Here is a 23,899-nt window from a genome sequence, read left to right as displayed (position 1 = left end):
CGTATGCTACTGAATTGCAAAAGAGATGCTAATCTGATAGACACATAAAGGCTATGAAGTTTGCATCACAAAAGTGAGGAGTAAAACTAAGAATCCTAGCTGAATTAAAGGAAAAAAAATCCCAGATCTGAAAACAGTTGCATATTTAATAAAAATGTCACAAAACCCTTGCTGCCTTCTGCTATGAACTAAAAGTTTTCCGTGTTAACACCACTCTCTTTTTCAATCATCAAAGAGCTGGTGATATGAACAAATGGAGATTTCATGTTGACATTTTAAAAATGTAAGATTTAAATTATTTCCAGTGAAATAATATTTGCCAAGATTAGTGTAGACTTTCTACCAAGATACTAAAAGCTAACAAGATACTTTATGTCACTGAAGTTATTCTCAAATGACAGCACAAGTCTCTGGGCCTGGATCTTGGCCATGCAACTTAGATAACAGTTGAAGAAATTCCTCCTGCAGGCAGAGCTGTAATGTACTGTTTCATTACTTAAGTGGTGCCAGATATGCTCAGAATATCAAACAAAATCACCCCATGGGTGTTTTCTACACCAAAACTAGTCAGTAGAATGTGGGAGTGAAAATGTTGGAAAGAAATTAAAAATGTCTTCCATTTGGCAAGGAAAATTCAAAATGCAGAGACTTGTCTCTGAAAAAAAAGAGAGACAGTAATTCTTTCTGACGAGTAAATAAGTTGCTTAAAATAAAGGATATCAGCACTTTACATATTTTTAAATGTTAAATTTTTAATTTTAAGTTGGTATAAAAATAAAAAAATCACTCATATTACTGAGGTGAATTTTATCTTATGATAATATGAAATTAATTTAAAAAATGAAGGCTAGGATTGGGCTTGTATAGTAACCAAGGGTTCAACTGTAATTTCTGAAAATATTATTTTTGCTTTGATCATTGGGAAAATAGGCTTACTTTAGATTTCTAATCTTCTCTTCCATTGTTTACTTCTCTTTTCAAACTTATATGGGTAGCCTAAGTATGGAACATTAAATTTTTCTTTAAATTACTGATTTTTAAAACAAAGAGAAAGAGTAGATGACTTGTGTTAAAAGCTCCTCTAGCACAGAGAAATGAGAATGAATCTCTCCTTACCCAGTTTAAATCAAATTTTTGGCTTCACTAAAGATAGTCAAAATCATTCACTTTCAATAAACTGATTTTTCCTAACTGAAACTTTCACTGAACTCAGAAAAAAAAACAGGATCTAGAAGAAGGATATGACTAAAGTATGAATCAGACGCTGCAGTTTCACAAGTAAAATCTCAGATGAAAAGTGTTTTCATTTAGTGATGCAGTTGATCCAACTGAATGGTTCATTTAACGAGATAAATTAATCTAGTATCTTTGAAAAAGAAAAGCACCTACTTTTTTCACAATAGCTGTTGATGTTTTTCACACAAGTATTTTTTACATCCAACTAAACAAAATACCAAGTAATTGCTTTCCTGTAAAGCACAATTTTTTAAGTAGCTTAATCTGTTTATTATGTACCTTCCGGGAGGACTGACTCAAGAATGGAAAACTTAAAAGATCTAAATAACTCGATGTTGCAGATGCTGCATGTAGCAGCACAAGACTACCCTGATAGGCCCAGTTCTTGTCTGCCCACACTTATGCAAGAAGCTTTTAAGTCCTTCCAGAGGTCTGAATATGATGGGTACTCACAGTTGTAGCATCCTTCTCCTTGGGATAAAGACGACTTGAACCACAGTTTTCCTTTATCTGAGAATGAAGGGATGAAATGATGCTGCACAGAGTTGATCAGGCCTTTTACTTTGGTAAAGAAATCTAAGCAGTCTTATTCTTTCCATTTTTTCATTATGGGCTTCTTAATCTATCTCTGTTCTCCCAGCTAGGGTTCATTTCTTGAAGGGGATAGCAATTTTCCCTTTTTTCCCCATAGTGACCTTGTTTGGAGATTGTGGATCAGCACAATTCCTTTTCCTGGGAAAGAAAATGGATGGAAGCAGCAACTCCTGCTTTTTCTGGTAGCTGATGTTCTTACCTTGCAGCTCTTACCTTACCTCTGCCACACCATTGGCAGGTGTTTGCCAGGCTGTGCACTGTTTTAATAGGTATGTGAAGGAGGCAACAACATGGATTTATGTTGTGTGGAGATACATACTAACATAAATACAGCACAGAAAAAAAATTAGAAGTGCTGGACATGGTTTGACAATGGTGGTAACTGGGAGAAGAAAAATGGTGGGTGAACACTGAGGTATGGCTATCACAGGAGCAGTCATGCCAACGCATAGGGGTAGACAGCCCAGACAACACTGATGCACAGTCATTAAAATGCAGACCCAGTACACCCCAATGAGCCCATTCTCCTGTCCATTGCAGTGCACCTTCATAGCTTTTGTTTTACATAAATTGAGGGTGATTAGGATATGCTGAGATCTCATGTTTTTGTTTTGCTGTTTATAGGCAAGGTATGACTCAGATGGCTCTGAAGTGACAGATGGGAAAGGAAGTGGTGGATTCAAGGGTAACACAAAGGCAGGGAGCTGGTAGGACTCCAGCATTTTCAGTGAATTTTGAGGTGAGATGGGAACAGAACTAAACTGGAACTAAACTCACTGTGGACAGAAATGAAAGGCAGCAAGTGATAAAGATGTAAAGTGATCATCAAAGAGTAAAGAGAGATGATCCTAAGGTAATGATGAAGAGCAGGGGAGTTGTGAAGTAAGACTTCACATCAAGTGCTGAGCCACAAATGAGGAGATATTTTCAGATCAGATATAGACTTCTATGTTCAAAAGAGTTTTGCATGGCACAGCTTTTATCCTTTGTATAAGCCTGTATACTTCAGCTGTGCTCTCTCAGCTGAAATATCTTTGTGGTATCAGGGAGATTAACACATAAAGTAAAAGACACACCAAAAAACCCAAATTTTCTCTGTAGGACAGTGTTCTGTGAAGTATTAATTATGTCCTTTGGAGCTGGACATAAACAGAATGCTTTTATTTGATGGTTAAAGAATTTATCTGTCCTAAAAATGTTTGCAAATTTGGGAATAGGTATGAGCAAAAGTCCTTTATATTCTTCTTCTAATTATACTACCTTTCTGTGTTTCTTTTCTTTGTCTAATTTTTTGAGGGGTGTGGGAGTGTGTGGGGGCTAACAATTTCTCTTTAACAAGAAATCTTCCTACTTTCTCTTATTCCCTTTTACTGGCTACATTGTTGATAGGTTCAAGAGAATATCTCCAGCATAAAAGTTGAGAAAAATTGAAGGATGAGGTGCAAACATTTATCAGAGTCTTTTTTTTTTTCCAAGCTGTTTTTAGAATTGTGAAGATAGAAAAAGTTTAAATGAGGATGATTTACAATATGAACTTCCTGAGTTTTTTAAATGATGCTGCAGAGAGTTCCGGACAAATTGCAAAGACCATCTTTCCTGGAGCAGAAAAAAAGGATTGGTGTGGCTGCTCAACTATCATGCAAAAAGAAAAGTATATCCATAATACTGTATCCATGGAGAGGAAAAAAAAAAACAGACCACAAAAATACAAACAATATTTCAATGCACTATGATAAGAAAATCTCATTTTAAATAAGTATGTAAGAAATAACCATATTGTAAACATAGCTGTAGATCACACTCACTGCACCAGTCAAAACAAAATTATTGAGAAAATATAATTCTTAGTTTTAGTTTAAGGCAAACATGAGGTAAATTGCATGAAGCTAGGATTGGTAGCTCAGATAATCCTCAGTAATTTACTGTGTTATACAATATTAACACATACAACTGTGCAAATTTAACGCAAACGTCCTTTCCATAAAATTTAAAGCTTGTTTGAACTTCCTTCTGGTTTCAAACAAGTGGATTTATAATAATGAAAAATACTGATAAGAAATGAAAACTATTTACTCCCAGCAGCAACCCCTTTTTTAAATATTTTGAGTTTCATTGATCACATTAAAATATTCTACTATTGTGTGATAAGAAGCAAATATTATCTTTACTGTTTGCGGTATACTGGACTAGGCTATTATTCACACTCACTATAGAAAGAATTCAATTACTGGAAATGAAATATTTTAATTATAGTATTTTATCTGTGTTTGAATTCATTTTTGTTTATATTTGAATAGATATAATTTGACCCTGTTACTCCAGTACACATGTATTTTTTACTTACAGTAGTTTTTCTGGTTTAGGGTATAGTTAGCTATTAGCACTATGTTTCTAAAGGACTTTCCAGGATCAAGCATTAACATTCTCACTTTGCTTGACTTGTTCTGTTTACACAGCATTTTATGTTTCTCCCTCCTTTTTCTGGGGTAAAATTAGATATTTTTAAAAGAAAAGAAGGATGCCCATGCAATATAATTATTAATATCCATGTCTTCTCCAGTTCAGTTCTTTCAGTTAACACTTCACCGGAAAAATCCTAATTTTATTGTGTACTTGTCTAGGAGGGACTAGACAAACACCATGTTACAGTGGGATTGAGGAACTTAGATATAATTATACAGCAACTTTAAAAAACAAGTTCAGTATTTTTATGTGTGAACAATATAATTCATTCAAAACTAAACTCATATTTAGATTTTTCCTTATTTTATACACTATCTCCAATATTAAATATCTATAAATATACACACAAGTGTCTGCATGTATATGCATTTCTATTAGCAAGCCTTTAATTCTACTTTTATTTTATAAAAGATGCATGGGTGCATCCATTTTAAGCATGGACGTGGCAAATATTTTAACATGTACTTAAAAAAGGGATGATGAACTAGGACTTGGAGAGGTTAAGGAATAAAACAGTGATAAATCATATGAACTTGTGAAGAGATACTGATCTGGAAATGAACTATTAGTGCATGCTGCAAACCCATGTAACTGAGGGATGACTCAATGACTGCAGAAGAAAGAGGACTGTTTTTCAGCTAATATGTGAAAACAAATTATTCAAGGTAAAAAAAAAGGTTGTAAAATACCTTGTAAATATAAAAGTAGTCAAATACATGAAACCCTTCTTCTCATGTCACTATTATGTCATAGTTTTAGAAATCAGATTTTCTGTATTTTAATTATGCAAATATATATTTAAATAGCTCATATAGATCACCTTATTTTTTTATGTCAGTCTTTTAGGTTTTCTTTTTTCCCCATGTACTTATAGTTTCGGAACATATTTGGAATTCTTTACAATTTTTCTAGTAAATCTAGCAACATTTTTAAGCAGAAAAACCTAACAACCCTGAGTGACGCAAGATAAATCAGAAGGAGCTGAGCTTTGTTTTGGAAGGGAACTTGAAAGATAGACTTTAAATAGATAATGATACTATGATTTTATGCATGGCTATTGAGTTCTTAGATGAGGAGGCTTTCAACTTTACATACTAGTGGCTCTTCAAACTATAGTAATTCTATAAAAACGTAACCTCTCAATTTTGATTTTGGTGTTGGTTACTAATACTTACAGCTTGAATTACAGACATAACTTCGTCTTGCATAAGGAAATGGTTTGTGTCTGTATTTCTAAAGTTTGAACCCAACCATAAGATTTGTGTAACTGACAAAAATCTGCTACTCTACTGTACTGAAGCAAACTTCCTAATAAATGCTGTGGAAATAAATTAGTTAAGAGTACAGAATGGAATACATAGATTATCACAAACCTTTTAACTGAAATTAGGTGATCTACCTATTATGAATTCATTCAATTCTCTAAAAATTAACGTATTCTGTTCAGTAATTGAGGGAGGAGAGACAGTTTTTTCTCTGCTCTATCTGTGTTTCAACTTCCCAGAAACTACATTTTGAGCTTAATCTCCTGAGGATTGGTAAATTAGGTAAAAGAAAACATTGCATTAAACTCAAGGTACGAAATTATTATACATTATTTTATGTATTTTTATATAAAAGTTACAAGTAGCAAGCATATGACACAGAAATGGAACAGTAACAGCAATAACTGTGAATGCATGCTTTTTACAATGTATCTAATAAAGGGATTTTTGCCAACTCAAATATTCAGTAACATACATGCAGATTAATTTCTCAATGTCAAATTCAGTCATATTGCTAGATGCTTATCCAACAAACGTTTCTATTGAAGTGATTATGAATGGCTAAATACCTGATTTCAATAAATTGTTCCTGAAATTGGGAATTTTACTTGCAACAAAAAGAAGAGAGAAAAACAAAAAAGATAAATGACTGATAAGCATAATAACCAAAGTCTTATTGCCTTCTAGTAATTTTACTCAACACTGCTGAATTTTTTCATGATAAGAGAATAGCTGGTCAGAGTCCATAAAACCTCTAGCTGGTGTTTCCAAGGACGATAGTTTCACATTTCACTGTAGCATGTTCAAAATCACCCAGGAGCGCACTATTCTCAAGCAGTCTATATAATGAAAACAACGTACATATAACAAAAATTCAATGTAAATCTTCTTCCACATATCACACAACATAGAAGTAAATAACAGACATAGATTAACTTAAAGAAAACTATGACTTAAAATAAATAAATAAATAAATAAAAGGACAATCTCAGGAACTAATTTCTTCCTAAAGTTTCCAGCAAATCTGCAAATATATTTAATAACTAAGGAGCACTTTGTGGCCAGAAACCAGATTAAAAAAGAAATGTATTTTTGTGCAATGGGAATATCTTGCTAAGGAGGTAAGATATGTCTATACCTCTTAGGTTTGCATAAAGGCAATTAAATTAAATTGGAAGATTGTCCACTCCCTCTTTCAGAGAGATGAGATAGTTCATTATAGATTTTTCCATTCAGAGTTTGCATTACTGCATGAATAGTTTTCTGAAATCAAAACTAAGTTAAAATATGCTCTCTCTGAAGAAAAAAAAAATGCAGAAAAATATTTACTTAAGCCATCTACAGGCAATAAAACCATTAACGGATTATTTCACTATAAAATTGCTTTATACATATATACACATAAAAATGTATATACACATATCTATGTTTATATATACACATATATAAACTGACAGACTAGCAGTTATCCATAGCTCCATTATAAACATCTGAAATTATGTTTATTAAGTGCTGATAAAAATTATGCAAAATGAAAGTCTAAGAAAATACTCCAGAAAGTAAGTTTAATTTGAAACATTAACCTTAGTGCTACAGAACCTCTAAATTTATCAATACTAACAACACACTCTTCCCCAACACTTCACAAGATTGGATGAAAAAAAAATTAACTGAAAACAAATAGTTCCACATCTTACTGACTTGAATTAAGTGGCCAAGTTTTACATTCTATTTCACATGCTGAGGCTCTAACATTTATTTCCATAAATATTAATTAAGAAAGAAATAAATGAAATGCAAAAGCCATGCAAAGCACATGACTAGTATGCAGCTGGAATTAAGATAGTTCTTACTAAGGGCTGACTGCAATTCTGTCAAAACAAGGAATTAACAGATTTTGTTTAGTTTGCAATGCTGACGTGGTCATCTGGCTTCCAGTTTTTTTAAGATTCAAACCTGTTTCCATACAAGAGGACATAAAATTTGAGACCTAATATGCATTTTAGCAATGTAACAAATAAAATGGAAAGCAACAGATGGTTCAATTGCTGTATAGATACGTTTACTTACCTCAGGCTTTTCTCTTAGACCCTAGTTGTGTTGTACTCAGACTCATGTTTGCTTAGAGACCCAATGAGGCAGAACCTGGAATGTTACGGCTATTTCATTCAAAATAATAGTGTTTGCATAGAAGAAAATAAATATATGCATATAGACACTTTATAAACAGTACACTTTGATAATCTGATAGTTACTCATGAAGTAATTTACATAGACATGCAATTGGATTAAAATAACCAAAAACCTGCCTTTTTTTTAAGATAAAGAAATTCCTTAATGTGCAAAGATAATATGGAGGGCATGTAAACTATAAGAAGAAATGCATAAATAATGCATGCAAGAGAAAACACAAATATATTAAAAAAGGGTTATGCATTCGTTTTGAAATAAATTTTTCATAATTTTTTTTGTTTTCTTTTTCTTTTACTTGTAAAATTTTAATCATTCATATTTACAGTGATTCAAAGTGCAATATACAGAAGAAAGCTTTTTATTAAAAATATTATGCTTGATTTTTCTTTTTTATTGAATAGAAATATTCCCTTTAATTCATTTTTTATATGTAAATATATATGTGTTCATTATGTGGTCTCATGTTCTAATCTGTCTATCCATGTTTATTTGACAAACCAAAATACTGTGATCAATAATGGAACAGATACAGTTAAGTTTTGGAAATACTGTCATTCATTACAGAAAAGGTAATGTTCCATGAGGAAAGGGATTTCCTTGCCCCAGGACTATGTTCCTCATTCTTGTGTCATGCCTCAAAATGGATACATGTATCTTATATTTATTGATGAATTTATTTAGAGATGGTTAGACTAACAGTGGGTGATATTCAAGGCCACTTCAGTTACAAGGAAATGTAATGTGGCTGTTCCAAAAATCTAAATTCACAGTCTTCTTTGGTTTTTAAAAATTGTACCTGTTCTCTGTTGACCTGTGTGTGTATGCATAGGGGTATATGTAAAACAGTAAAAGAAAAAGAAAGAAAGTAGAAAGGTAAAACAGAGATACAGGATCCTTCAGGAAAGAGGAGCAGAGATGAGAAAGAGAGACAGAAATAGATAATATAATGGCATGCGCTATCAGGAAACAGAAATTTAAACAATAAATAGAGAAGAAAAAAAATATGTCTTTAATGATCAAGGAGTGAATATGTTTGGGCAATCAAGTCCTTACACAATAGTTAGTCTTCATCAAAAATCTATTGATACTGACCGCTGAACAGCTTTATCATGTCTGGACAGCCTGTGACTTGTGGTTGGCACCTCTTCAATTTCGTCTATCTCGCACGCATCAGCAGCATCTTGTGAGTAGCTATGCTTCATGACAAGGATGTTTCTCCTGTTCATGGGCTGAACAAGTGGTTTTACAGGCTGGGGTTGTATTTCTGTCAAGACAGAAGGATCTCTTGTGCTGAGGTTACTACGGCTGCCCTTAAGACTAGACACTTGTGATCCACAGTGATGGTCATGAATGCATTTTGAAGAGGATCTCCGCAGTTTATGATAATTTTCAAAGTCATCTGCAACGTCAGCAAGGTCAGCTGTAGTCCCTGTCCCTCTAAGGGTGCATAACTCATAATGAGGAGGCTCAAACACCTCCTGGAACACTGTTTGATCAAAGTCTGCTTTCCTTTGGACAAATTTTTTACGAGGCTGCTTGATCTGTACTATAATAGAGATAACAATGAGGATGATCACAATGCAAGACGTCACCCCAATTATAGTCCCACTGGTATTGGTAAGTTGGTCCAATAGGTTTGCTTTTCTTTTTTCTGTGCAACAGGGAATAAAAAAAACCAAAAAAGCACAGCATTAATTGCAGTTCAAGAATACAAACAACTATGATGGGTTCACAGATTACTTCAAGGCTGAGCCTAGTCTATTTCTGAGTTCACTTAATCAATCTCACCAACAAAAAAGAAAAGGGGAAGAAATCAGATATTTGTGAAAGCCAAATAAGCAGCACAAAAATCCTTTATGTGTCTATTCTCTTAGAAACTTATTTATTCAGGGTATCTTGCAAGTTTAATTAAACAACATAATTATTTTATTTTTTTGTAAAAAACATCATAACAAGCAGATGGCTTCAGTGTCACCTCTGAACTCCATTTGGCTGCTAAAACCCCCAAGACTTTTACAGATGTTCTCTTCATTATTTTCTCTCTCTCACAGTAAATATATGCAGCTAAGACGTTAGGTCCTATGAAAGAACAAGATTTTACAGGATTTAAGTCTAATATTTGTGAGCTGAGTAGGAGTTTTGGCAGCATTCAATGAAAAAGCTAAATCAGGAGAAAATAGAAAAGTTATTCAAATTTAGATTTCAGAAAGGAAAAAAAAACAAATTTGTGCAAGTTATTTCTGTTCCCCCCCCCCCATTAGTTACCAGAACCTTTCTAAACAGGCATAAAAATCCAAAAGCTGATCATACCTACTACCCTTTGCTCAGAAGCCTCTAATAAGTTAGTCAGCAAATTCTGCGTTGTGAATAAGGCAGAAAAATGCAGTAAAATAATAAAATAAAACTAGTTTCCCCTCCTCTTGTGCATCTTTCTCTGTGATTGGCTTTCACAAGGCTGCAGGCACAAGATGGTGACTGAGTCTTGTAGAAAGTCAAGTTGAAAGTGTTGCATCAGTTTCTCTGGGGCATAGCAAGACAATTGTGGTTAAGTTTCAACACCTAGTTTAGTGTAATTTTTCCTGGCAACCCAGGACATATAAAAGGAATTAAGAAAAAGACTTTGAAATGGAAATTATTGGCACCAAAACAGCAGCATTCATCTCTTCAAAATCTCCTAGTTACCAAAACTTAAGTCTTCAGTAGATCATTGTCTAAGCTTGCAGATTCACTCAGTGTTTCTCTAATTGACTGACACAGACTCTGGAGAAAAAGCAGAGTTAGGAAAAGCAGCACTGCAGCAAACAACATTTTTGCTGGAATCAGCAAACCTCCTTTCTGTAGTCAGAAAAACAAGAGAGGATAAATGCACAAGACCTGATAAAAGATACTTGACAAAGGAAAGATAAAAATCATTCTGGAAATTGAAGTGATGAAGGTTTTCTGTTTTCCTCTATTGTGAAGAACTAGAGAATGAATAATAATTTCCCAATTGTCTGTTTAGTTTCTTTGAAGAATATAATGCTATGCCACAGTTTAGCTGTGTTCTTTTGAAGTGTATGTTTTCATTTGTGTTTTACCCTATTTCACTGCTTGTCAGGATTCTACAGGCTTCAGTAGATTTATGGGCTGACTGCTAATCCACTTCATTCTGAATTTTTTTCTTGATTGGTTCCTAAATTTGGCATATCCCATGCTTTCAGGAACAAATCTGCAGTAGGGAGGAGACAGGGGGATACAAGACAGAAGTTAACTCTCTCCCTAGCCTGCAATCTAAGTTTGCTAAGCTCTTTTCCCTGAAGACAACACAGATGCTGTTTTGGGGCTTGTTTGTGTGGTTTTTGTAACAGAACCACAGAAATCATGGATAGGAACATCACTCCCTGCCTATGAAATAAAAATTACATCTGATTCCCAGATGTAGTATTTACAAGCTTGTTCCTTGCACTTCAATTTCACAAGATTATAGGTAGATTTGGTTGCTTTCTTACAGTGTTAATTTTACCTTCCTTTATAAGACTGCTATTATGGGCATAGTATGCAGCTAAAAGACACCTGCTACTCCTATATTACTCCACTACAAAGGCAACTATGGCAAAGGAACCAAAATATTACGTTTAATTATACTTTAGGTTGTATGGAAAACAGAGACCAAGTGATCAGAAAGCCTCCTAGAAGTGCATAAACAGACAGCAGGGCATAACCAATGCAACATCAGAGAAAAAAAAAATTAAAACACTGAAAGTAAAATCCACTGACATTTTTTTACCTTCCTTCATTTTCTCTATTTTTTAATGTATGGTCTCTCTGGATTACTCTTCTGAGCTTTCACCCATTTGGCACATACTTAACAAGAAACTGAAGATTATATGCTGTATCTCATGCAGTGCAAATGACAGCTTTTTCAGTTCTACATGTTACCTTTGCAGTGGTTTTCATCCCAGGGATACACACAGTTCTGGAGTCCATTGCAGACCAGTGTATTATTTATACACATATTACTGTGGCAAAAGAATGTGTTGGCTTCACAAGGGGCTAAAAATGAGAAAAATGACAATGGATATTAAATTAGCAAACCATTCAGCTCTCCTCCACAAACACATCTAGGAGTGGACATGTATTCTATAATAGGACAACACTATACAACATGTATTCCTTGTGCTTACTAAATATGTGACATGCAACATGCAGAGCAGTCAAGCCATAAACACTTTTATTATTCTGTGGCAGGAAGTTCTCAGTTTTGCCTAAAATGACTGAACCTTCCCCTAGTATGACTCTCTTGGATGTAGCAGGTTGGATTCTAAACATTGTTGGGAAGTCACCGATGTGTTATCAACAGTTTAACCACAGATCCAAAACATATCACCCTATGGGCTGCTATGAAAAGAGTTAACTGTAACCCAGACTGATCCAATGAGTGACAGATAACATCTTCTAAAGTTTTTGCTGAAACCTCAATTTTATAAGAAAACTTCTGTGACTCAAAGAAGGTATGTACTTGACGGCACATATCAAGGGTGTCTGACCAGCTATACACAGAGAAAGTAAAATTATTTTAAAAACCTTTTAGTCATAAAAAAGGCTACAGTCAAGAAGCACCCTTTTGATCACAAGTATGAAGATAAAGAAGCACAACAGTCTTCAGTGCCCCTGAAGCCCATGACCCGGAAAAATCATGCAGATTAAAGTTGCAGGAAAATGGTTTTACTGAGGCTCTGTTTTAATTCTATGAAGAAATTGCCGGAAAACCTTTGGAAGGTACTGAAGATGCTGCTAAACCGTGATGTTTATGGAAGTATTGGGAGATCATTAGGTGTTGGGGCTGAGAAGCTATTGCTCCAAAAGTACATAAAATAGTAGAGAGAAATTACTCCTCATATCTCTTCTTTAAAAGAGAAAGACTTCTGTTAACTTAGAAGAGCTACAAACTTTGTCAGTGTTAAATTGTCAAAAATTAACTCCTTATGTATTTATTTTTTATTTCAAGCAACCCAAAAGTGTTATTATAATTATTTTTAAGGGAGAGATAAATAATAAATAGGGGTCTTAACCCCTAGCTAATCAGAAAGCAGTTATGATGCTCCTATTACAGTATTACTGATACTTCGAGTTTGATACTTCATGGAAATTTTTCTCCTCTGCAACTTTAGAAGCAGTTCCTATGACAACATAAATGCATAGCAGAGAGAATGGTTTAGTGGCTTGCAAACGAAGGACAATACAAAGGATTTGTATGACTCAATAGATCATGTCAATAAATCTACTTACCAATAAGTGTTTAAGTTAAGATATCCATAACTGGCATATTTGGAGCAGTTATGGTGTGTTAAGCAAAGAATAAATGCCATAAAAAATCAAAAAGCACACCCCAAATATGTAACCACTCACTCAGATAAAACACTAGATATACAATCTATCTCTTAGCCAGAAGACATCAAGCAGCCTGTCCACTGTTCAATTTTTGTTTTTAAATCTGGGATACCATCTCTTGAAGTGCAGGGAGTCTGGTCACATTTTAAGTTTGTTACAGAAAGGATTCTACTTTATGCTGGACAGATCAGAAGAGCACATGTGATATTAGAAAGGGAGGATATTTAGGGACAGTCCTTATCTATCTGTTGCTGTCATTCGGGGACAATGAAGGCTGAGCCTGGAGGATGCTGTGCCACATCCTGATGTGACACATCACGTAGATAACACATCAAAGGCATAATCGTCCTTTCACGCTCTGGCTGCAATCCCTGTTACCAGGCAAGGTGAGGATCTTTTAGGATGTTTCCCACATGCAGGAACAGTCTCACTGCCTACTCTGAGTAAAAAGAAGTGAGAAACCTAAGAAGATCTAAAGAGGCATCCATTCAAAATACAAAGTGTATCCAAAAAAAGACTCAAATATCAAACAGAGAAACTTCACAAAGTGACACAGGAAAAATGGGGAAATATTAAAAACCAAAAGCAAACAAACAATCATTTGCAGGATTAATATAGGTTATACGATGAAGCCCACAAAAAAAAAAAAAAAAAAAAAACAACCAAACAACCAAACAACCAAACAAACACAAAAAACCCCAACCAAAATGCCAAAAAACATTCCAAGTGGAATGAAGGATCTTAGAAGTTAAGTCAGAAGGATAGAGTGCTGTCTGAATTCAGAGGTATAGTGGTGATAAGTAGAAAAGAAGAACTAAGAGAAGGCAGCAAGGAAGTGAAAATAAGACAAAGAAAGAGAGGCATCTACAGGGAAAAAAACAATGTCAAATAGTTATTTCATTCTGCACTAAAAAAATAGTGAGATTTTCTATCAAGTGAAAAAAAATTAGAAAAAATTCATAGATGAGAGAAAAATAAAGAGCAATAAAAAAGAACATTTTTCAGATTTAAGAAGGAATAATTCTGCAAAAAGGTGACAGGGACATCTGGAGACGAAAAACAAGAGAAAGGAGGAAAAAAGAATGGAAATTTAAGTTTTCTTAAATTGTGCTATTGAATGGTGGAGGAAAAAAATGGTATGTGAATAAATGTCAAAACATGATGAATATTGAAGCAAAGCAATTTCAGAACAGTACAGCAAACTTAGCATGAGAGAAACTGAAAGGTAAGATTCAGAAAACTAATGACAAACAGCCCCCCCCTTGTTCATGTTTGGAAAATTAAAATTGCCAGGTTCTCTCTGTGGTCCCGTGAACACAGAGTGATTAAACTGGACAAGAAGTCAATATGTTTTCCCTATTCTAATTAAGGTATTTTGTTGGAATGAATGAAAGCATAAAGGGTAGCTGAAAACCTGTCAGTCCTGTTATACATTGGAAAAATTTGCTTTCTTGCCCAAAAAAAAGGCTCAGCAAAGGAGTCTTGGGATGCTACATCAAGGACATTCTAGTAATACAAAAAAGATAAATGAACTGATGGAAAACCAGATTTTTTCACAGCAAGATGGATCTGGTCCTGATGCAGTCTTAAAGCTGTTACAGAATCCAGCATGACAGTGGAATCAAGCAGTATGTGACAGCAAGCTTGTAGATGTTTTCACAAAAGGAAACTACTGCTGTCATTAACTTCAACTAGATAAAGCAGCACAAACCTCTCCACACACCAGAAGCCGTCCTCTATCACTCCATTGTCTTCCCCATCACTATATAAATGGCCTTTATAAGAGAGGAGAGCAGGAATGCAGAGAGCTCGCCCAGGTGAGGAGCCAAGTGACTTTTTGGTCATGATTAGTGGAAAGCCCAGTGGAAAGTTACCAACTTTGTTCTTTGTGTCTGGACTACTCGATGAGGAACAAGCAGTCAATGAAACCTTCAGGCTGCTGGAAGAAGCCTCACAATCACAGGCCCTGGTCCTAATGGGGATTTGAACCACGTGATGTCTGTGGAGGGCAACACAAGCAAGCCAGGAAGTTTCCAGAGTGCACTGATTACTTCCTGACACAGCTAATCACAGAGTTGATGAGGGTAACTCTGCTGTTCCTCATACTTTTATAAATAAGAATCATTTGGGAAGGTGAATGTCAGGAGCACGAGATGATGGAGTTTGGGATGCTTCAAAGAAGGAACAAACCAAAAAGCACAGTCATAATTCTGGGCCTCAGAAGAGCAAAAGTTCACTGTTGAGGGGTATGGGGGGACAAATGCCATGGGAGGTGGTCCTGGAAAGATACAAGTTCAAGGAGAGTTGGTTGATTCTGTAAGATCACCTCCTCCAAGCTCAGCAGTTGAATATCTGGAGTGCCCAAAAATCAGGTGAAGGTTGCAGTTATCCTGCATGGATGGACTATAATCAAGTCTATCTAACTTTGACTAAGCTCAGAGTTAGGAAGGATACATATAAGTGGTGGCAGTAGGGCAGCATGATCCCAGCAGAAATATGATTTCTCTGAGTGGAAGGAGCTAAGGTTAAGGAAGGTTCAATCAGCTGGGCAGACATGAACTCCTGGGTCCATATATGGGGCCCCCAGTAGGTGACTCACATTGCTGAGAAGCCACTCTTGGCTATCTCTGAAAAGTCCTGCTGACTGAAACCTCAATGGGCTGGGTAAACTGGATCTTCAAGCCGATTAACAAAGGGAAATGTAAAGTCCTGTGCCTTGGGAGGAATGATTTCATGCACTGGTATGTGCTGGGGACTGACCGACTAGAAAGCAAGCTTGCAGAAAAGGTTCTGGTATGCAATAAGGTCACCTTGAAAATCACCTTGAGCCAGCAATGTGCCCTTGTGGCCAAGAAGGCCACCACCATCCTGGGCTACATTAAAAACAGAATTGTCAGCAGGCTGAGAGGTTTGATGCTTCCCTTCTATTTAGCACTGGAGAGACAACATCTGCAGTGTTGTGTCAGGTTCTGGGCTCCTCTGCACACAAGGGACAGAGATGCCTGCAGGGAGCCCAGCAAGAGGCCATGAAGGCCTTTAAAGGCTTGAGATATTGGAGGTGAGAGGAGAGGCTGAGAAAGCTGGGACTGTTTTGAGCTCTTGTCAATGCATCCAAACACCCGCTGGGAGGGAGTGAAGAACACAGAGCCAGACTCTTCTCAGCAATGCCCAGTGACAAGACAGAAAGCAGTGAGCACTAAAGGAAATTTAGAAAATTCCCTTTAAATGCAAGAACTAACTTTTACTTTGAGGCTGGTCAAACACTGTGCAATAGCTGGTTTGCCAAGTGAGGTTGTGGTGTTTCCATCACTAAAGATATTCAAAACCCAGCTGGGCACAGCCCTGAGCCTCCTGCTGTAGATGACCCTGCTTAGAGCAAAAGGATTGGACTAGACCATATCCCTTCCATCCCTTTCCTGGCTCTTAAAAAAGCCCTGACTTTATATTAAGATTAACATACAATTGTATTATTTATCCTGTGTCTCAAAGCTGCCTTGAGTCAAGCTCTACCAAGGTACTGGCCTAGAAGTGAGATAGCATATTCAGCACAATGAATAATTCATAATAATTATAACACAACTGAGAAAATTAGAACTACACATATAATTCAACCTGGTATATTTTGATAAAGTCTCTAATAAATTCTTTGATTTTTACAGGACTAAAATACTATATTCTAAATTAAATCAATAATTAAAGAAAATTTTATTAAAAGCTCTTTTTCTAGTTTATCATTTAAACAATAATTACTTTTATATAAAATGTTTTTATAAAATCATATATACAATATTAAAAATACTAAACATTTTCATTCTGCATTATTTTTAAAGAAAATATTTTCTTTTTATGGCTGTGTGCACTATTTGTAAGAATACCTTGTATCTTAATATTCAAACAAATTTTATAGTTCTTGAATTTATTGTATATGCAACATTTCCTGCTTTGCAACAGCTATTTACACTGAACACAAGATGGTGCTCTCATCCTAGAAGATATATAAGCATGTTAACAGGAATAGATATGCTATCCCAGTCTTTTTCAGGTATAGGAAATATTTAAAAAACCCAACTGTAACGATAACAACACTCTCTCTGTTACTGAGAATGTAAATGTGTTCTGTTTCTAGTACATCTGAGTATATGTAAAAAAGTTCTGTTTCTAGTACAAATTAGGAGATTGTTATATTATTTGTATTTCCAGAAGGTTTCCACCACAGTATTCAAAAAAGCTTCTCTTTGGTATTTGAAGGTTACTGCTTTCAAAATTCTTAAAAATTAAACCAATGTAGTAGCCTATATTTTCTTACTGAAGGAAGGTTTTAGAAATGCAGGTGCCCATAATCTACACTTTTTAATTTATTAAAAAACCTTAATATTGTAATCCCGAATAGCCCTAAGAGAGACAAATATAAAGTGTATTAATAGTTCTTCCATACAGTTCTTCATTTCAGTATAGAAATTAAATATTCCATGTTATTAATAATTATTATATCATTGAGATATTATTACATAAGTAACAGAACACACTATCTCTGTGCATTAAGAATCATTTTGTTGGGCATTGCAGGATACTCTGGATATCAACTGCAGTCATGAGCAGGCCAAAATATTCTTACAAGATGGAGCCAAAAGCAGATCTGTTATGTTATGGAACTGGTGTGCAGCCTGGCTGCTCGTCTTCAGTGCAGCGCTTTCTCCAGGGTATTTCTCACTATTTCTCAGCACCATGCACAGTTAGTGCAGCTCCTTTCCTTCCAGGGTGAGAACTAGCTGAGCCAGCCAGCTTGGGTGTCTATGCTGTACTTCATTGAACTCTGTGGATTTACCCTTTGAGCCTGTTTTAAGGCAGGGATTTCAGGCCAGGATGGGATAATCTTAGACAAATGTCCTACCCTACTTGTTATTTTTAGGCCTAGCTCTCTCCCTCCTTTCTCCCTTTCCTTTCTTGTCATAACATTTTTGAAAGGTCTTGCTTCCTCCTAAGGGTGAATGGGAAAACTCTGAAATCTTAACAATGGTTAGATGTGAGAAACACTTTACACTGAAGTTGTTGGAAATTTCACACCTACTCCTCCTCTCCTCAAGATAGCTCATTGCCTCATGCTCTGCACACACGAATTCTTTAAGTACAGATCATTTGGATTTTCCCATTGTTCTTTAATGAAAAATAAGACTTTCCTCCATAAGAGAAGGAAAATTTAAATTCTTCAGATGTTCCTTGAATCATCTTTGAAACAGAAGCTGCCTATCAGTCTCTTCAAGGAAAAATATTTATTGAGAGACAGTTTCACTTGCTTTATTAAGATAATAAAATTATTAAGATTGTTATAGGATTGTGCAATACAATAATATTATTTGCCACTAATAAAAAAAAAGGCTTTTTAAAATACAGCTATTAGAAACTTGAAAATGAGATGGGCTTAATACTGATGCTTTCTCAGTCACTTTCAGATAGCTCTGTGAAAGATAAATGTAACTTTTATGGGTAGTTACTATCATATACAGATCAATAATCTAGTCTTTCAAAAACACCTATATGTGGTTTCATGGGTTTTTGTTCAGGATTTTTTTTTTGATATACAAACTCACTGGAGAATGGCAGGTCAGGAGCCTGTGCTCAGAGCTCCAGCCTGTGTTCTGTTAATACACTCTGGGCACCACAAAGAATTATTTTGTTCAGGGTCAGAGAGTCACTGGGATGCTTAGCCAGTGAGGGTTTTTCACTAGAGATGGCTGCAAATAGCACAGAAGGGAAGAAAATCACAGATGAGTGCTCACCAGTAACGAGGCAATCCCAATGGTTTCCTTTTAAAATATTAGTGTGGAAGCAGAGAGCAAAACCAGCAAAGCTGCAATCTGTTTACATGCCTAAGTCCTTGCAAAAAGAAACTGCGTCTCCACAGGTTGCACTAAACAGCTTGCTGTTCCCTTTTTCAGTACTTAGCTTTGTCACAAAAACACAGTCCCTAGAGCTGCATACCTGCAGTCCCTCTTCCCCATTAAAGAACTGCCCATGCTGGGTGATCCTCTTCAAGTCTGTAAACAAGAACTTAAGTGCTGTTCCTTGATCAAACTGGACACTACTCTTCTAAGCATGGCCTTGGACTTCTGTCCAAATATGAGTTTTGTTCATAGCAATAAAATAAGAATGATAGAACTTGTGCTTCATTAGGAAAATTGCACAGGACAGGGCTCTAAAAACAGACTTTGAGCTCAAAGGGACAATAAGGAAGGAATGAAGTCTTTCTGGTCTGGGGTTTCTGGTGCAGGCTTTTGGGCACAAAAGTCATGCTACCAAAGGGCAGTCAGAGGTGAGAAAGTGAATATCTTGTCTGCTGTGCATACAGAGGGTTCTTCTCTTATGCCATATGCCCTGGTTCTACAAATCTGCTTTTAGGCTAAAGCGTAGGTGTGTCTGCTGAGGAGCAGCTCTTTGAAGAAGCTGTAGGTGTAGCATGTCTGTCATTAATCAGGCTGGAGATCACTCTTCAATCATGGAAAATGAAATGAACATTTAGTCAGTGGGTGCGAAAACAAAGACTCATTTTTCAAGTCTTCTTATCAGATGAACAGACACCTACTGATTATACCAGATTTTTGTTTACCTTTTACTGATTCTTATATTAATTTGTTGGATATTTAAAAACTAGTGTAATAGTGAATCCCATGCACAAAAATATGATCATGGTTAGAAGATATCTTAAAAAATAAAAAAGTAAGGACACAAAGAGTCAAACCAAAAAATGACAGTTGGAATAGTTAATAAAGCTGACCATGAAATATCAGAGCATCACTATAAATTATCATCTATTAAGAATTACTCAGTTATTAAGAGTTACTTAGAGCTCAACTACTATTTTGACAATGATGAGAATCATTCCTGATTTTCTGGTGCAGGAAATTTAACAACCTCATGCATTGTATGCCTTTCCTTCAGACATATTTACAGCACTGCTGCTCTGAAAGCATCACTGTGAGAAGTCTGGGAACTTATAAGAGCACTTTTTAGAGGCCAAAAAAAATGCATACATATTTTAAATGGATTTGGAACACCCTGATTGAAACATATAAAAAAGATCATAGAAAAAATCTCTTTAAGATCTCTCTGGTCTGCACAAATGTCAAGTCCCCAGGAAATGGGTCTGTAACTGGAATAAACACTGAATAGACTTACACTGAAAGAAAACAATGCTCAGGCTTATTAGCTTGTTTCCACAAGATACCACTTCCAGTACACAGAGCCTTGTGTAAGGGAAAACTCACAGTCTCAACAGCCTAACTCCACAATAAGAACTATAGGAGAAACAGATCACAACACCTCCAGGTCATTCCCACAGGAACAGAAAATACTTTGTCACTCTTTACCATGCGTGTTACTGCAACATAAATGTAATCTTCTATTTTATTCTTTTCTCAGCTCTATACAAACAAAATAGATTTTTTTTCCTCTTTCTTTGTCCCTGAAGAGACACACAGGTGTCTGTTCCCTGATGCACATCTCCCTGAATGAGGTCTGACATTCCTTCTCTTCCATGCAGATGATCTAATTATTCCCACACGCTGCTGAAAGGCTCTGCAGTTTACATGCCATGAGCTGTGTCTCAGTGTATCTCCCTGACATCTGTTCTAGCCAGCTCCTGACAGCCAGCACCAGTGTGTGGCATAGGGCAGCACTTAGGGACAACTGACAAGACACAGAAAATACCATCTGCATCACCTTTAAATCTTTAAAGGTAATTCCCAGCATTAAAATTACAGATGCAGTATCTTCTACTATTTATGAGCAGGCTATGTAGACATATTTCAAAGTGTTATTTGGCCTTTAATAAATTGTCTGCTTTTAGTGAGCAATGACTTTTCAGAGCAAATTTACAGAAAGCACATTATGTTAGTATTTTGAATTTCTCAGTCAGAATATTTTTCACTATAAACTATCATCTGCTTACAAAAAAGGAGTAGCTTATAAGATGTAGCATGTCAGGTAAATATATTAGGAATATTGTAAGAGAAAAAAACACCACATTTTTCCTTATTATCCTTTAAAATATGAGAGCTTTGCAAACATACACTTATTCAAACCTTCATTTCAAGTTAGTCATCATAGTGCTTCACTCTCCAGCTCTTTATATGCTGTGAACCTCCAGTGTCTATGCAGTTGTTTCTAAGGTAACAGATCAAGATGCCTTGTGAAAAAAATGAATCAGATCTTGAATATTCAAGACATCTCCAGTTGCAGAAATGAGAAAAGGGCAATATCATCTCAACCAAGGGTTCTCAGTGTCTTTTAGACCCCAGCCTGGTTTGCAGGCAAGAATAATATAATCTACCCTAAGGCTGTGAGTGTGAGAGTACAGCAGTGCATGCAGTTTCAGGCATGTAAAATGTCAGAAATTTTTTAATCAGAGCCATAATTAAGGAATTACGGAGGCTGTTCTCAACAGAGACTCGTTGCCTCATTGCAGGGTACACACACATAGAATACAGATGAAGAATGTGTTTGGTGGGTTGAGCCTTCATTCCAGCCACTGACAGTCACAAAGAAATCTTTCTTTCTGTCAGACACACGATACACAAACCAAAAACACATAAAAAATTAACACGAACCAGCATGTGAAAATAAATGCACCTTTCTAAAGAGGTAAAATATGTATTATTCCTATCAAAGGAAACAAATAGATATCTCTCACAAGGCTTTCACAGGATTATCTGGGTCAATAGTTTTCAGTGATTGGAGCTATTGGGTTTTGTTGAGGGATTTTTGTGATTTGATTGTTTCTTTTCTTTAACTGGCTAGAAATACATTTTGTTTCTTTTACAGGTTATATTGCTTATTATCTGAGCCCAGATGTCATATAAAATATAAACACAAGTAAGGCACATAAAGAGAATATTAACCAAAATATGAAAGGATTTCAGAAAGCTTTTGTTGCTACAAAAAAAAAAACCTAAACTCTTTGCTTAACAATATCTGACACATATGTTCACTGCTATACGCACACACCCACTACTTGTGCTAAAATAATCATAAGGTATTCTTCAAATGCATATCATAATGAGATCTAAAAAACCAAATTCAGAGAAAATGATCTGACTTTATAAAAACTTTCAGAGTTGTATTATTTTCCATCTTGTGTAAGGAAAAACTTTCATGCAGTTTGGGGATCAGGCAAAAGTCACAGTTATATGATTGGACAGATCATGACCACTTGTACCTGTTTTCTTTGTTTTGAATCTTGCGGTCTGTCTGCTGCATTAAAAAATATTACTCACTACAAATGCTTGGAATAAGAACTGGTTAAATATTTATATAGCTTGTTTGGCAACATACTTCAGAGACTGCTCTGCATGAAGAAAATATTAACAGATTTTCAGACTTGTATCATTGAACAAACTGAAAGGAAGATGCATTGATTAGGGTCTTACGTTCTTGGAAAGATGTGAAGAGCATCTGGAATCGGCTGTTTCGACTGCCTTCATCTGCCCACATGCGGATTACACCCAGGCCTGTCCTCAGCATCACATCATTGGCAACTGTGCTGCAAAACTTTGCCTTCAAATCCTCCACCGAGCTGCTTCCGTCATACACTGCTACAAAATTCCTTTTGCATTCGTTGGAATTCTGCATCTCGTAGTCCAAAAATCTCAAATAGATCTATAAATCAATCAAACAACAAAGGGAACATGTACAGACGTTTGAGAATGACTGAAAAAACATTAAGCAACTTTGCTCTACGTTGCAGGAGAAAGAGTACATAGCAATTCACTCAAAATATTTTTTCTGGAGCTGGTGATCCGTAGGGCACTTCTTCAGAAGGCCATTAATATGCAAACTGAGCACTGTTTCTGCTTCCTGGTATTTTGTCTTGCTTCCAAGTAGAATGTCTGAGAAGATCTAGATATTTCTTTGTTCTTACCTATAGTAAGGTCCTAATTTGCAAATACATACTTTTTTTTCCAGAAGTATGTGCAATGATTCTTCAAGCTGAAGGATAGAGAAGCTAGAAATTTCTTCTTTTACTGCTTGGCACAGTATTGCTCTATTACATGACTGACATGTGAAATAATAAGGCAAATCATTGCTGCTCCCTCCCCAGAGTCCGTGTGTCATCTTATACGTTTCTGCTACACTGATTCAGGAAGTGAGAATCTGAGAGCCAGGCAGAACTCCATCATTAATCTTTTTATGTTTCCTCAAGGATCTGGCCACCATCTCAGCTCTTCTAAACAAAGAATTATGGTATACATTTTATAATTTAAGTGGCTTGAAATCAAACATATTTTGTGTAAACTCCTAGAAACCTATGTCTCTTGCATACAAGTTAATTGTCTCACAATGTAAAAGATACACTGCCCTTTGCAAAGAACTCTTTGAAACTACCTAAAAAGAATCAGGGGTGAGGATAAAAGACTATTATTTCATATTCAAATGTATAAGGACTTTAGGGTAAACCATCAATTTTAAAAGCGATTGATTATAAAAGCAACATCAAATATTCAATTAACAGAGAAATACTATTTTCAATAGATACATCATACATCATCAAACTGCCAAGGGTGCTCCTGAGATTTCAAGAGAATGATACAGAAAGGTGAATTAGGGCAGAAATTGTATAAAAAGGCAATAAGCATACACAGCATACAGCTGTATGCATCTTCACTTGAAAAAATTACTAGAAGCAGCAGCCCCACTGCATGTGCCTATCATATGTACACCATTTATATGACATATATACACACACACACATATATATATATATATATATGATAGACCACAAATTC

At 35.7% G+C, this 23,899-nt stretch overlaps 1 protein-coding gene across 2 annotated transcripts in view; it reads right to left on the bottom strand.

Moving 5' to 3' along the window:
• Positions 1 to 5,864: 5,864 nt before the first annotated feature.
• NETO1 (neuropilin and tolloid like 1) overlaps positions 5,865 to 23,899 on the bottom strand; it is a 62,009-nt gene continuing 43,974 nt past the window's right edge. Inside the window, exons 7-11 of one of the 2 annotated variants that reach the window (XM_064705747.1) lie at positions 22,544 to 22,772; positions 11,670 to 11,783; positions 8,844 to 9,402; positions 7,629 to 7,679; positions 5,865 to 6,397 (exon numbers count right to left, since the gene is read on the bottom strand). In XM_064705747.1, coding sequence (XP_064561817.1) covers positions 7,643 to 7,679; positions 8,844 to 9,402; positions 11,670 to 11,783; positions 22,544 to 22,772 — 939 coding nt within the window. In that variant the 3' untranslated portion in view covers positions 5,865 to 6,397; positions 7,629 to 7,642. Of the gene's footprint in view, positions 6,398 to 7,628; positions 7,704 to 8,843; positions 9,403 to 11,669; positions 11,784 to 22,543; positions 22,773 to 23,899 lie in introns of both variants that reach the window. The other variant, XM_064705746.1, reaches the window with a different exon arrangement.

The sequence above is a fragment of the Zonotrichia leucophrys genome, chromosome 2 (assembly GCF_028769735.1).
Source record: "Zonotrichia leucophrys gambelii isolate GWCS_2022_RI chromosome 2, RI_Zleu_2.0, whole genome shotgun sequence".
NCBI classification, from domain to species: Eukaryota; Metazoa; Chordata; class Aves; order Passeriformes; family Passerellidae; genus Zonotrichia; species Zonotrichia leucophrys.
This window is presented reverse-complemented; position numbering and strand designations above follow the sequence as displayed.